At 36.5% G+C, this 17,953-nt stretch overlaps 1 protein-coding gene across 2 annotated transcripts in view; it reads right to left on the bottom strand.

Annotated features, from left to right (window-relative positions):
* Nucleotides 1-17,099, bottom strand: part of ENPP3 (ectonucleotide pyrophosphatase/phosphodiesterase 3) — a 35,183-nt gene extending 18,084 nt beyond the window's left edge. The window contains exons 1-11 of one of the 2 annotated variants that reach the window (XR_004496412.1): nucleotides 16,516-17,099; nucleotides 13,364-13,442; nucleotides 11,080-11,202; nucleotides 10,140-10,265; nucleotides 8,993-9,053; nucleotides 7,610-7,707; nucleotides 4,969-5,048; nucleotides 4,281-4,400; nucleotides 2,794-2,903; nucleotides 1,431-1,496; nucleotides 448-520 (exon numbers count right to left, since the gene is read on the bottom strand). Coding sequence is in view for 1 of the 2 variants with exons in the window: in XM_015621495.3 (XP_015476981.1) it covers nucleotides 448-520; nucleotides 1,431-1,496; nucleotides 2,794-2,903; nucleotides 4,281-4,400; nucleotides 4,969-5,048; nucleotides 7,610-7,707; nucleotides 8,993-9,053; nucleotides 10,140-10,265; nucleotides 11,080-11,202; nucleotides 13,364-13,442; nucleotides 16,516-16,617 (1,038 nt within the window). In the remaining variant the exon portion in view is untranslated. The remainder of the gene's footprint in view (nucleotides 1-447; nucleotides 521-1,430; nucleotides 1,497-2,793; nucleotides 2,904-4,280; nucleotides 4,401-4,968; nucleotides 5,049-7,609; nucleotides 7,708-8,992; nucleotides 9,054-10,139; nucleotides 10,266-11,079; nucleotides 11,203-13,363; nucleotides 13,443-16,515) is intronic. The other variant, XM_015621495.3, reaches the window with a different exon arrangement.
* Nucleotides 17,100-17,953: the final 854 nt, after the last annotated feature.

Genomic DNA, 17,953 nt, shown 5'->3' on the forward strand with positions numbered 1-17,953 from the left:
ATCTAAGATCCTTAAAAATTGAACTTTTTGCCTTCATGCAAATAAGAAGGTAACACTTTTAGGTTACAAATTAACAAACATTGAAGTACAGTGTAGGAATAAATAAAAGACAGTTCTGAGAATTTTCCAGGCCACATGCTTCCAACTATCACATAGTAATATAATTAAAGTTCAGTCTAAATATAAATATTAATATTTTTTCTCATAGTATGATATCAAATTATTTTCTGCAAGTCTGTTTGGTTTATGGTTCTTTTGATTCACACACAGTGTGGGAATCATGACAATAGACTCAACCACAAGCAAAAGTTCTTAACAAAAAGTCATAAAACAGTCAATGGCAATTTTTCATCTACTGTCATTTTCACCTCTATATACTGGTTAAGTTCATAATACAACAACGTTTTTAGTGCAATTAAGTATAAGAAAAATATAGAAACTACTTACACCAGCACTAACTGGTCCAAATGAATGTCCAGAAGAATCTGGTTGCTCAATATATAGAGTGTATATATCAGGCCTTGAATTAGAAATAAATAAGAATGGAACATTATGAGAATTTAGAGGTAACATCTAAATCATCACTTTGATTAGAAAAAAAACAAACAAAACAATATTAAATGACACTTTAAAAGGAATTATAAATAACCTCTTTAAATCTTGATAGCAGTCCATACAGCAAATATAATCATTCAACTTCCTCTGAGTTTTGTAATTAATCAACATGGGTTCTTTGAAGTTACAATTTCAGAAACAATATCCAGTGTCTTTAACAGGTAACCATAAATCACTGGAAAAATTCGAGATCTCAGACACCAGAGCAAACAATCCTTTTTGAGATGTAAATGGAATTACCATCCAAAAGGCCTCTTCCTGACTAAGCAGTGAGAGACTCTGGAGAGCATCTCCTAACTGCAAATGCATTAGGACTTTATTAACAAATTGTCATATAAACTATTTAATTTCTTTACACATCATAAAGTTAACACCACAATCAGCACTGACATTTACTTTTCATCCTGAATTACTTACTGCAATTACTTTCATGTGTTTAACCTTTCTTGTGCAATAGCCTTCATATAAAAACTTTCATCCATATACTTAGACTAGAAACTGAATGTTTAATGTTTCCTACAGGCCACACACCAAGAAAAAGTCACAACAATCAAATAAAACTCATACAACAGTACATCCTGTTCAGATACATGTTCACTTTTTAATCTTTTAAAAAAATCTCACTTTTTTTAAAGACCTACAGTCTTATCATAATTATGATAAGATACAGAACAGGCTTAAATTCAGCAAATAATCATTTGAAATTGTGAGGAAGATTCATGTTTCACAAACACCAGCAGAAATTCCAGTTGCTAGGCATTAAAACCTTTGTGTGCTATAGTCTCACAAAGCAGGTAGATATTACAAAGTGTTACCTCTCAGGTTGGGCATTATCAAGCCATTTCAGTATTCCTGAAATCCTCTCTTCGTATGGAAATGAACTGAAAAGAAAAAAAAATAAAAGAATATATTATGTTAACAAGACTTTTTGACTAGCAGTTCTATTTCCTAGATACAGAGAAAGTGTCCATACTCTAGTCATATATTAAAGTCACAGATCTGGAACGAAGAATTATGCATTTTCAGAAGGTATAGCAACTAATTTTATTACTCTTATTTTTAACTGAATATAAGTCACTTTAAGTGGTAAGTTAGACAGAACCTGATTTTGCAAACACAAACCTGTGCTGGTGGGACTACTCATATATTTAAAAATGCATGAAAAAAAAAGTTATTTTAAGTACAGGAAATAAACCTGAAATGCAAGTTAGAATATTTTTTTTATTTCCAGCATGTATAAGCTTTGGACTTCCATATTTTAAAAGTAAGTAATAATCCCATCAAAGTCTTTGTGAGGTCATGGTTTGTTTCCTATGAAAGAATTCATCCATTAAATAGCTCTGCTTTCCCTCAAAGTCATGCACAAGCCGTATGCTAGTTACTTACAGTTCTCAGGTGTTTTCTGAGTACCAAGCCTACACATCACAGCTAAGTCTGTTATTTATAGAGACTTATGGTTCTCTGCTTGCTTTAGATTATCTTTCTAAATGTGAAGAATCATGGGAGGTACACTGCAATCATCAAAATCATCAAAAATTTATAAATAATTTACTAATCTCAACACCTTCCTTAGCAAAAAAAAGAAACAAACTGCAAGAAACACAAACAAAAAAACCAAAAAAACACAACAAAAATAATGCCACCAAAACTATGAAGGCAATTGGTACTTCACATGTGTAACCTTTGAATTACTTAGAAAAAACATACAAGAACTATGATTCAACAGCTGTGTGCACATTATCAAACATGCAAGCAAGAGCAGAGGAGATTTAGAGCCCCTCTTCCTTCAGTATTTTCCCTATCCAGCAGTCTCTTCTCAGTAAGTTTTGTCTCCCATAACCTCTGGCCATGACTTCTTAGTTTGTGTTTGTTGTCTTAGGGTATAGGTTATCTGTGAACTTATTCTCAAGTGCAAGTATTTTTAAAATGCTATATAATCTATTATAAAATAGATTTTAATATATAAAATGCTATATAATATCTGTTGATATTATGAAAGGTATTGAAAACTTCAAGTATTTCTAGTGATTCCATGACATAAACGGGACAATGTCACATGGCACTTATCTGTCAGACTTGTTTAAAAAACTTGTATTTCATTTCCTTCAGCTGTCAAATAGCAGTCTGGATTTTTGGAGTAAACTACAGGAATTTACTGCAAGCCCTATCAAATCTTACCCATTGTATTTGGTGTACAAGGTAGGGTACTTTCCCTCAATTGGAACGTCAGAGCCTGGCCAAAAGAAGGTGCCTGCTTTCAGATTTTGGTGCATTGCTGTCAGCCAGACCTTTGGGTAAAGATACAAACAAATTATTTTTTTGTCACCACTGGAGGACTTCAGATCACAAAAGTAGAAATCTGTGCTGCAAACATAATTTTTTCCTTCTCCTTTCACACATCACAGTTACCTAATGACCATATCTGATCTGAAGTTTTGTTTTCTACATGCACATTCTGAAGAAAATTAGTAGCATGGAAACCATGGTGTTGTCATTTCTTGGATAGTCTCAGCACAGAAAAAAAACCATATATAGATATTTCCATAAATGGCAATGGGCAGTGATCCTTTTTCCAGTGGCAAAGCCCATCAGGATCAAAAAGATGGAAGAAGCTCCTTAGGGATACTCAGACTTGAAATTAGGAAACATTTTATTACACATCCAGTGTCAAACACTGGAACAGGTTTCCTAAAGAGGTTGTTGCTACCCTATGCCTGTCAGTGCTTATGAGGCATTTGGACAACACACTTAAAAATGTGATCTAATGATTGGCCAGCCCTGAGCTGGTCAGGCAGCTGGGCTAGATGATAACTGTAAGTCTATTCCAACTGAAATATTCTACTCCATTAGTTTCATTTTGTTTTGAATCTATTTCTACCTCAGATATAGGTTCTAATTATATGATTTTATTATAAAAGAGCATATTTCTATTAATCCTAAAAGTTGTGGTTGTGTTACAAACCTGACAGATTCCTTCAGGAAAAAAGAAACAGCACCAAAATCTGGGTACTTGAGTATATTATAAACATTATTACACAGACACACATATATAAAGGTATAAGTAAGTATACTACATATTGCATATATTTGGAGTTTATTTCAGTACCATTATTAGAGCTTAATTTTTCTAGGAAATTAATATTACTCATAACCATAGGTACAATTTGGAGTTGTTATGAAATGTGCTATATATTATATAGAATTGACTTTTTTTTTTTTCAGAAATTAAGCTCTTTGCTACTCCCTTCCTTGCTTTTAAATGCCTGGACATTTGCAAATAGATATGTGTAAATAGATGTAATTTGGAAACCAATTTCATTTTGTAGCAAGTCATCAAAAACAAGCAAAAAAAGTACCCCAAAATCATACCATACTTATAATTTACTGTGGCTCCCTGTGGCAAGAAATCCTGTCCAGGACTAGATGAAATATTTCAGTCTTTTTTTATTAGCTGCCATATTAAGTGAAAATTAACATTTGAAGAGACCTTTTACTTTCATATCAAGCAAACTATTTTGTAGACAGACTAGAATATGAAGCCTACATGTTATCTAGTACTTTCTGCAAATATATCAGACCATTTTTAATTTTATTCCCTTTTTGTTTTGTTTTATGTATGACACAAAGCACTCTGGACTTAAATAGCATATGACAAACAAACCTACTGGTTGCCCTTTCCACCATTCAGGTTTGAATTTTTCCTCCCCTGAAAGTGAGAAATGCGCATTCAAGTTTACATCATACATGTTGTTATCAATGATACCGTGAGACTCTGGATACAATCCCTGTAAAATGAGAATAAACAAAATAAAATGTTTAGTCCTGAAATCAAATGGACCCTAAAGTTTCAATGCACACCTGTACAGTGTGCAATTTTTAAAGAACTGTTTTATCTTAGAAACGCTTTCTCAATTCACACAGATCATCTTCCTGCCAACGAGTTCAGCATGCCCATCAAATTCCCTTTTCCTTTCCAGCCCAATATTTCCTTCCCAACCCAATTAAAACCTGATGTGCTGTAGATTAAGTACCCTGTATGTCATGTGGCTGCATGTCAGCTGCCAAACCCACCCTAACAAACGCTATCATCAAAAGGCTGTGTCCTCACCCATGCTCACCCGTATCCAATTAAACTGACAAGGATCAGGAATAACAGGCTCACATCCCAGGGACAGATAGCACAACATGTATCACATGTACACACAGATCACGCCTGTATGTACCATCTCAGCATCTCTATCTCTCTCTTATATCTAAAGCATGAGTTCCCATGTTCCACAAAAAGACAAGCACCACAAAATGCTTTCTGTGTTATCCAGCTAATGAAAAGGAAAACCAAAAATTCTCACTTACTGTGACAATAGTGTAGTGGTTTGGGAAGGTTTTTGTGGGGTAAACAGCTCTCATGTATTTTGAATGTGTGCCACATGTTTCTGCAACAGATTAAAATATTAATATATTAATAATATAAATTTTTCTAATTTATATTTATTAATTAAATATAATTAATATACATTTTCTAATATTTCTTTTTAATTGAAAACTAAGTGTCTTAAAAACAAACAAAAATCACCACCATCAGTTGCTGTGATTTTAGATGGAGAAATGTCACTCCAAAACAAGACTCATCCAGTCCAGGTGTCTCCTTGTGAGCTAAGCCTTCTGTCCCATTGCAGTCAGTGGACCTGGATGTCCAAATCAGCTGCCTAAAACCTAAAGGCCCAAGGTGCTTTGAGAAATCTTTAATGATCCTGTCTGGCCTTCAGATGTTCCTCCTCCATCCTGTCTGCTAATCCAAATAATTTTCTCAGATCCTTCTGAAATGCCCTTGCTATGCACGTTTATGCAATGAGACAGAAGTCTGAGGTCAGAATAAACAAGATATCCTGCAGAGCTGATGGGTGACAACCAGGGAAGGACTCGGTTGCTTAAGCGCTGGAGCTGGGTGCCGTTTGAGAAACCCTCTGATGTCTGTGACATCTGCATGGAAGCTGGCAGTTTTGATGCAAATCATTTTGAGATCTGTGTTCTCCTGACACAGCTGCTGAAGGCCTTGACACTCTGAAGTATACCAAAAACACAGATTAGAGCAACAATTTGTCCTGTGGCACCCTCTGTCTGTTGATTGAGCTGACTTGTTCTTTAGGCTCTTGCACTGTGCTGTGCAGACTATATTAAATATAAAGGCACTGACTTCAATGAGCATACAATCATCTCACATGCCGATATCTCCAAGAATATGTCTAAATGCAGGTACTCTGCCCTGGAGTGAATCCCACCCCAGGTGTCCTACCTGTACCTCCAAACATTGCGTGATTTTTCATTTATCAAAAGGACTCAGCACACAAACATTTGTAATGTCTAAAACCACTGTAACATTCAATTTATTTATCCACAAAACAAATATGTGAAGACTGGAAGATGTCTTAAAGATGTTTTTACATCTAATTGACATGGACAAAGTTCTATATTAAGATGATTATTTCATTCATGCTCAAACACACTTTATTCACTGATGTAGTGTATTTCAGTCAAAGAACAGAAGGAGATTTTTAACTAAGCAACCAAAACAATGAAAGAGAGAAGTATTTCAACTGTTCCAATGTGATACAGAAAAAACACCAAAAAGATGTAAAGGGTGTTTGAAGAACGGAAGAATAATTGAAAGATAGGAGAAAATCTGCAAATTTTTCTGTGGATTTCTCTTGCACAATAAAGGATCTATATTCATAGTGTACATATTCTGTAGGCTTGATTACCTTTACTGAAAGTTCTAGGTTAAAGGAGTTAACAGAAAGGAAAGATTTTATGCTACAAATCAACATTACATTTTTTTCTTTTGCAAAGACAGAAATTTCCCTTTCCTGTAGATTTCTGAGAAATATAAGCATGAATGAGCATAAACAATTGCTCAAACTGACCACAAATATGAGCAATGCTGAATTAGATTGGTTCTTGTTACAAAGCATTTCTTGGAAACATAGATATAGGATGGTATTTGTTCACTTTGCCAGTTTGGCATTCCCTTTTCACCTTGTTTCAAAATACTGGAACTGACTACTGACTTTAGCATTCATGACTCCTTCACTGATTCAAGTTCCTTCCAGTCAGAATGACATCAGAGAATAAACAATTAGCCTGAGAAGTCAGGTTTGCACGTTAGTTCAAGTTCAGGTTTCCAGATACTCTCATTATTCACGAACAAGATTGTTAACTATTCAGTAAAATGTAGTACTTCATAACATACAGGTGAAATTTTCAAATGATCACAATAGAAACAAAATGTAATATTCTCAGGACTGATACAAATACTGTCAATTCAGACTATTGCTGATGAGAACAAATTACTAAATATGGAGACATTTTGTCCAAGGCATGAAGTGTCTGGAGATCTGAGTTCTAAAATATTTGAGAATTTTAACCAAATGTGCACTAATGGTCTCACCTTTTAGAGCACTTTAAAGCACAAGCAAAAGATCTTCAACTTACTCTTCCTCACAATATACAGAAATACTGGAAAATGGTTACTAGAGCCTTACTACAATAATATCAACATACTAACATCTTAAGATATCTGACTTGAAAAAAAAGAAAAATTTCCAGATAACTTAATGTATTATACTTTAATGCTCAACTCCTTATCAGCTATTTAGCTATTTTTTAATGCAGTACTAAGAGTGCAGGAAATCCTTATCTGGAACTTTTTCTCAGTTATAAACTGTATTTTAATGTATATTTCAAACTGTGTATTGAATAAATAGCTGTTGATCAATATTAGAGGCTTCATTGAAAAAAATAGTAAAGTTTTCTGTGTAAAATTCAAGAAGTAATGCAGAACATATAAGGATGAAAATACACAACTGATGAGAGAGACCTGATTTGTGATTTTTTTTTTATTGCTGAGCAACACATATGCATGACACTAGCAAAAGGGTCTAGAGAGATTGCATGCAGACTTTTAAAGAAAGCAGTCAAAGCACATTCGGTAACTTACTGAGTTTATTAATATTTGGCAGCAAAGAACTCCAAGTTTCCAAATATTCTGCTCTAAAACCATCCATTGAAAAAAGGATAAGCGGTGGGAGAGTAAATCTACAAGAAAATATAAGTTTATCGCCATAAAGAAGTTTGAACAGTTATTAATAAATAAATCTTATATTATAATAATATTAATAAATATTATTAAGATTTTTAACAATATAAATTCAGCTTTTATACGCAGGATCTAGAATATTCATGTGCATTCCAGAATTAATAACACAGTGTGAGATAAATAAATAGTTCAATATTGAGAACAAATGTACAGTCCTTCTGGTAAGAAACACTGGAAAAAATACAAGTAATCCTTTCAATCATAATACTAAAAAAAAAGTTACATATTGACATCAGGCAGTAAACACTGTCCCAGTTTGTTTCTTATTAACAATGGTCTTTCCAAAACACAGAAGCACACTAGCATCCATAATTTGTATAAAAACAATCTGCATAAAACAGCTTGCTGATTTGAATCTGAAATTAAATATATCTTTATATTACAATGCTGTTTATAGTACTTAAAGGAGTCCCCTCCACTGCTTTCCAAACTTTAGCCTATGAAACTGTGTTAACTCAGCAAGTTATTTGTTAACCTAAAAATAGGTTCATTCTATACCCATGTTGGGAGGTGCATGCAGGAACCCACGAAGAAGTCACAATGTTAATGGTCTTACTGCTATAATTAAACTAAATTGGCAGTAAAATAGAATAATGGATAACATCACAAATACCATAACTGAACCAGAAATAAATTTGTCTTTCTATCAGGACAACTTTTAAATGGTGTTTCTGCCTAGCCTCTACCTATGATTTTGAAATACTGCACAAATAGAAAAATTTTTCAGCATTTGTAGAAATACAGCTACTTCATATCTCTCTTTTAAATATATCTCTCTTTCTGCAAAAAAAAAAACCCTCAAACAACCCTGTTGCCTAAAGAGTTGTAATCACAGATTCTAAGTATTATTACAAACTGCATAAGGTGACTTATCTGAATTGTCAAAGATACAATATGGTATCATAAAATGGACTATGAACAATTTGTGATAAATGAACCTTGAGATAATTCTAACTATTTTTCCAGGTCTTTGCAAATTGAATTTCAATCTGAATTTGAACTCCTGTACTCTGCTCTAAACTGTAAATGATCAATGAATGTGCAACAAGATGACAAAGGTTTTAAAAAGAACAAACATTCCTAGCCACAAATCATTTCTACAGAATATTCCCCAGAGCAGAGACTTTACACTCCATAAATATGAAAACCTGTTTCAGAACAGTGGAATATTTCTGACCATCACAAAGATTTTATTTGCTAAGAAGACAGGTTGTTTTATCCTACCCGACTGGACACTGAGGAGTTTCAATTGACACACATGGTTCTTCTACCCAAGATGTTTCACCTAAAAGGTAAAAAGAATACTGAGTTAGCACTGAAAACTCACCACCACCACCAAAAAAAGCAGTAACCTGATCTTTTTAAAACTCTTCTTGTAACATTTTCTGCTTCAATGGAAAGGTAGGGCTAAAGCCACCTTCACTTTAGAAAAATTTGGTGCAACCCATTAGGCCCTCAAACCCTGAAAGGACTAGTGCTCACAACTCTAAGTTAAAAACAAAGCACAGATACTACACAGAAAAGCAAACAAACAAAATTAAGAAGAAAACACCATGAAAGCTTAGCCTTTTATTGGGTGTATTTAAATGTAAATGTAAAATATTCAAACTCTATCCTGTCCACGCTGGGCTACTTATTTCTCTTTTTTTTTTTCTGGGTACCACTGACACACTCAAGAGACCAGGGCTCCCTTCAGCACTTCTTTTCTTTCTGTATTTTGTGGCTTAACTCCTTTTAGCTTTAACCTGCATTTAGGTAACAAGTTTAATTTTGCAGGAGTTGCCCTAAATCCATCCCCTTCCATAGCATAAAGGAATTCTGATAACAGATACCACGTCACCAGCATACTCCTCAAGTGTCATTCCTGTAACTGAGTTATACCTGTGCTATTCTTTATGTGTTTAGCTGGAGCCAGTACGAAACAATTAGCCATGAACAAAGATATTAAAAAACAAGTAAAAATAAGAAATCAAATCTAAAGCTAGATTTGTAATAAAAAGCATGGGAAATTTTAAATTAGGGATAACTACTACCATATATATTTCAGGTTGTCTCCAACTATATTTTGGGGGAAAAAAAGAAAAAAGAAAAAGAAAAAAAGGAAACAACCCACAGCCCCCACGTATGGCATACTTCTGCAGTATCCAAATCATTCTGTCTGTCTCATGAATTACACAATTCACAGTTGTGCAGAAACAATCTTTCTCATAGTCAAAATACCCAGTGCTTCACCGCAAAAGATATTAATTTTGCAAAATGTCAGTCAGACTCTGGTCTTGAGGAACAAATTCATCTACCTTTATATTTTCAATGTTTGCCCATCTATTTCATAGAATAATTGATATATAAAACTTTTTGACTTTTGATTTACCTTTGCAAATGCTGTAATAATTTACACAGCAGTCTTTTTTCTGCAAGCAGTCGTCAGAACAAGAACAGTGACTTCCAGTGATTCTTGTCTCACCACAACGGAAATTAGTGCACTTCCAAGATCGGGCTGAAAATTCGAAGAAAAAAAAAAATATGATTCAATTCACAGAACCTCGTGCGAACTTCTTTGCATGGAAAATAGGTTAAGAAAAAAAATATGTTATTTATATGTACTGTTTGAGTTGCTTTAGCAGTTTGCTCTGGAAAGAAAACCCAAGTTTTCATTTAACACAAAAAAGCCTATTTATTTGGCCATTGAACAGTAACACAAAGTCATAAAATAATTTATTTTACAAAAGTGTCCCCACAGTCATCTCCCTCAATGCCTTCCATATTTCGCAAAAGATCTAGGGGAAAAAAACCAAAACAGAAAACCACCACCACTCCATATTTCTTTTACAGAGGAGAAAGAGAAGCAAATTGATTTTTTCATGCTCTTGTACACAAGTTCCAGCAGAGAGCAAAAAGAAAGAGAAGCAAGGGTTGAAGTGGGCAGAAAAAGCAATAAGGATGAAGAAATATCTGAGCAGCTGCTGGGAAAGCAGAGTCAGTAACTGGAGAGGAACCTGGCCGCAATGCAGAACCAGGCTACTCCCCTAGAAGACAAATGGACTCCTCCAGTCCCAGGCACCCACCAAGGTCTACATGAGGCTGGAGAGCACAACTGACTGGGAATCACCCCCTTATTTTCAAATGTGCAAGAGGGACTGGCAAAAAAAGAAATTTGTGATTTTTGTCACATTTCCCTCCCTAGGAAATGTGACATGACTTCTGTGTATCTGCATAAACATGAGAATTACCATTTTCTCTTACAATCACATGAAGAAACAAATTCAAACTAAAATGGACACCAAGTGAGCACAGCCTGGAGGGGAACTTACTTGGCTCCACACAGGTGTCCTCATAGTCCCAGCAGCAGTCCTGACGCTCCTTGCAGCCGCTGTCGCACTGGCAGCCACGCACGCCTTTCCTGTGTGGCTCACCGCACTTGTGTCTGCAGCTGACTGTAGGGAGAAGGCAGCGAGGCTGAGAGCTCAGATAACCCTGTCCCAGGTAAGTCAGTTAAACAGATCGTGGATAGGGGCTGCACGGAGAGATGTGCTGAATAATTCCCCAAATCTGACTCCCTATCCATTTTCCAATATGGTCACTAGCACACAGGCCAATGTGGTGGAAGCAAGGCTGTCCCTTGCTTCCCTCTGGGAAGCTGAAGGTCTGACAGCTGTTGGGACGGTGCTGACCCACAGCCTGGGGCTGTTTCTGCAACAGGTCTGTGCAGGAGCACTGGCACAGGAGGCAATGCCAGGGTGTCCCACACTGCCAGCATGAGGGAGACCGGTATCTCCCCTGCTCGTTTCTCAGTCTGAAATAAAAGAGGAAGAGTGATTCCCACTTTGGATGTTCTGTAATATACCTGCGTGGGATGGAAGCTCCCTCAGGGCTGGGTACCAGAGCCATGGGGGCTTCCCAGGGACAGCAGGGCAGGGACCAGCAATCAGGAGGCATCCCACCACTCCAGCCTGGAGCGGGGCAGCTGGGGCAGCATGAGGGCAGCCCCACACCAGGCACTGGGCACTTCCCTGACAGCAGGGACAGATCAAGGCCAGGCCGCTGGCCTGTGGGTGTGCCTGGCCCAGCAGGACTCATGGCCCGGCAGGAAGCCATCCCTGCTGGGTCAGTGCTGGGCCCTGGACAGGGTGGGGACAGCCTGGGGCGATCTCCTTTCCTGGAGACATTCAAAAGCTGTCTGGACAAAATCCATAAAGTTTATTGGTGCTCTTAGGACTCTGCAATATCTCTGCTACTTAATTGTTACAAAGTCCCTTAAAAATCACTAGGTTTGGCTGTTTTAATTAAATCAAAGAAAAGAGTGCAAATGAGGCGCCTGGCATTGGAAGTTGAGATGTATTCCTCAGCTCTGACACCTCCGAGCCAGGTGAAGGGACAGCTCTGAGTCTCCTGAGGACTCCTGAAGACAGCCCCAAATGTCCAAAGATCACTTGCAGTTCCTCACCAGCCTCTACATGGTCAAGCCTTGTATCCACATTCTCTGTACTCCAGACATACTGTTTGAACCCTGCTGAGCTCCTGCAGTTCCAGCTTTCTTCTCCAGTCACACAGTTCAACAAGAATAGGTGTAACTATCTACTCAGATTTGATAGGGCAATTCATAGGTTCATTCTTTTGCCGGATGCACTCCTTACAGATTTGGGCTATAGGATCCACTTTGTAGAGTGGATATTTAGCTCTGTGTGGAGCTAAAATAACTTCCAAGTGATCAAAACTCAATTACGGTTCCATTTCATTTTGTTTACTAGGGCCCATGCTATTGAAAGTCTTGAGAATCTTGAGAAGGATCTAAGACTTGATGAGCTACCAGATAAACAAGTACAATATGTGTTGATTAGCAGTGAAAAAGAGACTTTGCTTCCTTGAACTCCTCCAGTGTGGGATTATTATTGTTTTGATTCTAAAGGAAGTGTTTTATTTAGTTCACAGTGTGTTGTGTTTGTTTGTTCTCACATAGATTGACCCCTTGACATCAAACCATTTGTTTTTCTAACTAAAAAATACCGTTCCACCAAATCAAGCCACTTCCCCCTTTTTATTGTATCTTTACAGAAACTCATGTTTGCAAAGAATATTCATAATCAGTTTTAGCATCAGATACCTGAACTATGCCAAATATATTCAAAGCACAAGTCTTGAAGATGATCCAAAGATATTTCTTTCACAAAATATTGTTTAAGTAATTGCAATAATTACATGTAATAAGATAACACATATCTCGAATTTTCTGGAAGAGTTAATGTAATAAAACTTCCAAAAGTACTGTGAACTAGGTTTCACACTTTTGGAAAGATTCAGCAAGGAACTGGGTGGTTTAGGGTAGGTTTTTCAATTATAGATTTTGAGTGTTCAGTTTTTATACAATCAAACTCGGAAAATGCAAGAACTTTATTTAATTTATATTTATATGTAATTATATGTGTTTCTATAATATATATAAATATATACATATATTTTTGTGTATTTAATTATTTATTTTATCACAGGTAGTGACTTTCCACAGATCATTTACTTTACACCAGAAAAGAGCCTTTGCTGAAAGCCTTTACCAGATCCAGATCATTGGCAATTATGCTGAAAATATCATAAACATACCTTGCTCCTGTTTTCCATGGTTGAGTCCTAGTCCTAAACCTAGTCCCAGGGATACAACCACAAAAGCACACAGCAGAACCTGTCACACAGACACAGGGAAACCAACGTTAACAACTGTGATAAATTGTCATGTTTAGTAGAAATTAACTCTTATTACTAATATTTCTATGAATGCATGATTTCTTAAGAACTAATCATTTCTCTGAAGTTATCAAAAATTGAGCCTGAAGATAGGAGAGGCACAATAATTATAACCTTTGAAGCTGAGGTTCTAATGCTTCACTTTTAACCTATGGCCAGTTGTAATGTTGCAACTGGGGAAAACTTTGCTGGAGAAAAGATACCAGGAAGTAATCAGTGTGTTTATCTGTTTTGCATATGCTTTATCTGTACAAATAAAGACAATTACTTTCATTTATCTTCTGTATTTACCTGATATGGTCACAAGGATTTCTTAAGACATTTAGCTGGATTGAGGCTGCAAGTGTAAAATTTTTACTCAAGTGCCAGTTTCTTATAATAAGTCACCCAGTCAGTAAGGTTAGAGGAAATTGATACGTGATTAACAGCCCAAGAAAGCTCCCTAACAGAAAACAGCATAACTTTTGGGAGACTGAGGGAAAGCTAAGGAAGCCTCTATCAGCCCAATAGACACCAATGACAAATGGCAATTCTTACTGGCTGAAAGGTGTAATGAAAAGTGACAACCCTCTCACACTATTTTGTGATGTATGCACTTTCCTCTTCACTAAGATAACCATGGGAAAGAAAATGCATATCACAGAAAAAATCACCATGAACCAGCCCAGTTTATGTCCCATTTTTGGGAGCTTTAGATGTCTCAGAGCTTTCTTTTGTCTTCCGCCAATTCCAGGAACCAGCTGACTGATTCCTGGAAATACTAAGGTTAAAAATAAAGTAGAACTGAGAGACAGTTGTTCTCCAGCTCAGTGTTATTGTAATGGTCTTATCTGAGACTACAGCAATTTTAAGGAACTGAGAACAACTGCACGTGCATCCCCTGATCTTTGGTGCTGCTTGTCCTGCCTGGCAGGGGCTAGGCAGAAGTGTGGCAGCAGGGAGGGCTGCTCAGTTCTCAGGTGTGGGTGTACAACTGATTTATTTCTCAGGCAACACCAAACACTAGCAATGCCATAGTTACTTCCTTCACACTTTCTCCTTCTCACCTTTACTTTCTTCCTGCTATTTACTCACAGGTTTTTTCAGAGATGTATCTCAAAAGTAGTGGAAATGGAATAGGTGAGAAAATGATGAAAGACAAGTGATGTAAGGATGTGTGGAAAGATTGCTCAAACTGGCAGAAATGCTAAAGTCCCTTGAAAAGAGGCCTCAGGTATGAAGGCAGCAGTTTAATCCTACATCCAGTCAGCAGAGTATGAGAATAAGGGTGTTAGGGTGCTCTTTTGGGCTAGACCAGCAGCCACGCTTTCTGGGCAGGGAGGATAACACTGCCAAGTTAACCTAACAGGTCTTGCTTTACTTACCACAGATAAGCCTAATCACCAGTACATGTACTTTTCACCTTAAAGACACTATGGTTTTACCCTTCATTTTGATTAAAACTCACATTTGTAATTGAAATAAATAGATGATACCAAATTGAAGTACAAATTAAAGTACAGCTATTACAGCAACAAACATTCCCACTTTTTCAAATAATGAGACAGCTGAAGTAAAACCCAAAAACTCCTATCAGGTTTGCAGATAAGATGCTGCATTTATTAAAACATTATAACATTATACACAAACACCCTTGATTTTAGATATTCATCCTTAAGGTGACATAACATTGGTAGCAACTATTGAAATCCTCAGTCTTTCCACAGCTAACTTGTATGACTAAACTCAGGATTACAACTATTTATTCATAAAAAAGTTGTTCCTAGCGTATATGCTTCGTTCTCTGGAGGACTTACTGGACAGTGTGACTCCTATTTGTGAGTATACAATTCTCTGCCTAAACTTCCAGGAAAAAAGTTGCCAAGAAAGTATTTCATATATTGGATTTACGAAAAATATAAATTGTGTGGAATATTAAAAGTTTACACTTCCAATATGTAGATTCTGGGTTTTGTACAGGCAGGCATTTGAAAACCAGTGCATCTGAAAAAATATGTTTTAAGTTACTCCAATTTCTCACTTTTCACTTGAAGTATAATTTCCACAAGTACCACTTGGAGGTATAATTTACTTTCCTTTATAGTTAAACACTTTTCCCAAATTGTTTCTCATGACTCATTTTTAGTTGACTTGTCTGCTATTTCATCTTTTTTTCACCATTTCCAGTATTTTCCTCATATTTTATGCAATCCTTGCACAATGCAGCATTAAATAGGAAATTGTACTATGTGAAATTGTTCTGATGACATAGAGCTGAGAAGTACAGCAGCTTGACTCTCTTTTTCATAAGGCTGTTTTCAAAATTAAGTTGCAAGCCTTTCTAAAATCAGTATCTGTAGTTTTCTCTAAATTTCAATTAAACTGGGGCACAAATGCAATAGCTTGTGCAAACATATACAATATTTAATGTTTGTTTCTATTGTGGTCACAAACAGAAGACACAACAAAAGATTTTAAAAACTTAAAAATATTTACAAGGCAGCTGCATAGCTCTTAGAGCCTCAGGGAAGAGGTAGAGAGTTGAAATTATATTTGAGGTCTGGGACTGACACTAATACAAAACGTTTCATTAGGCTTTTCCTATGCCTTGCTTCCTGTGTGTTTTTTTGCCGACGACTTCTCTATAGGTTCTGTTTCGTTAATGACAGATGTAGAGATACAAAAGTAAGCAAAAAGAAAGTCTGGTTACTTTGGCCACAAACACATCAGTTTTAAGACAATATCTAAAATAAAATATCGAAGCAATGTATTCACTATGCAAAAGAACTGTCAGGTTAATGAAGTACAACAAAAACTGCCAGCAAAACAATATTGCTTCAGAGGTACCAGAAGAACTTTACAAATGTGCCAGTGAAGCTAGCGCAGCTTCGGTGACACGCTCAGGCAGTAAAATTTTAACTACCAATTACTAAGCTACCCTGAATGGCTATACTGATACAATGAAACTTCAAAAAATCCTGCAGATTTGAGAATTGTTAAACCAGCAGCCCTGAAGAGCAGCAGGTACTTACAGCACAGATGACTTTGTATTTCCAGACGGTTTTTTTCTTCACGTATTCTTCTGGTTTTAAAGATACCTCCTCTGAATATCCTCTGTGGTCCTCAAGCTCCATTTTGTCAAGATCTGCCTCTCGTCTGCGTCTTTTGCCGTCCTCAGTCTCCCCAGCTGTGCTAGCTGTGAGATACTACTCCTTCCTCAAGAGTTCTAGTACTTTGCTCCTAGGTCTTTTTATGAGATCTCAGCTTTTGCATCAGTGTTAGGTTTACAAGAAACCAAAGCGAGCAGGAAAAATACTCTGAAAGGTCAAAGGCTGAAAAACATTATCTGTGTTCAGGGAACCGGGCTATTCAAGATAAGAATGGCCTTAGGCAAACTCTTAATGGAGATTAGAATTAAAATGTTGCTAAGCAATAAAATGCAAAAATACTCAAGTACTCGACTATTTGGTTAAAGGCTTGTCATCCAGAGAATTTATCCTCAAAGGAAGTGTTAAATATACGAAACCAATATGAAAGGAGAGGGTTTCTTACTTCTTGTTCTGTCCCGCCTCTGTTTTCAGATTTGTTTCCTTATTTAGCATCAGAGGATTCCTTGCTGTTAGTTTCAATCCATCTTCGTCTCAACTTTTTTCCCCCCACTTCTAACGTTTTGGGTTTTTTTCAGTAGTTATAACTGTGCTAATTAAAAACAAATGGCATACAGCCAAATAAAATTCAAGAAAAAAATAAAAAGTTTTTGTTTAAGTACAATTTAAAATCTATTTGTTTTTCAACTTGCTGTGTAAGATTAGCTGTTATGAAAATGTACCTTCATTGCCGACTAGGACTATGAATGTGTAACTATTCAAATGTTGATCTGATTCTAAATTTGAGCACTGCATGAGCTGCAACTAATAATAATTAAATTTATGTCTATAGTTATATTAAAAAAATCCAAACCATGATACTGATACAAACTGATATGAAGAAAAAATAACTCCACTGCAACTCAAATCAGTACAATCTCCTTATTCTGTACAATTTGTCATGCTCAAGTCCCACATTATCCCGTACATCCCTATTATGCATACACACACACACTTACATATCATCACCCTTTAATTTACAGACAGATATCACTCCTTTCCTCTACGGGACATCCCTGTAAAATGCCCATTGAGTTCCCTTCTTCCATGACCAGGGTTCCATCTCTTGTGGTGAATGCTCAGGACAGGAGGTGTTGTGTGTGGAGCTACCGGCTGCCAAAACCTTCTCAGGTTGGGTCAAACCAGTAGGGATTCTTGCAAGGCTTGCCTTCTGTTCAGGTGGCTTCTGCTATAGTGTTTCCCATATAAACACACAGCTCAAGCAATGAGGTACAGCACTTAAACATTGTATCCACTCCAATTTCCACACCTGGGCACCTTGAAGAAGGCTATAAGGTTCCTTAATTAACCCTCCTCCTACCAT

This window comes from Parus major, chromosome 3 (genome assembly GCF_001522545.3).
Source record: "Parus major isolate Abel chromosome 3, Parus_major1.1, whole genome shotgun sequence".
Classification (NCBI taxonomy): domain Eukaryota; kingdom Metazoa; phylum Chordata; class Aves; order Passeriformes; family Paridae; genus Parus; species Parus major.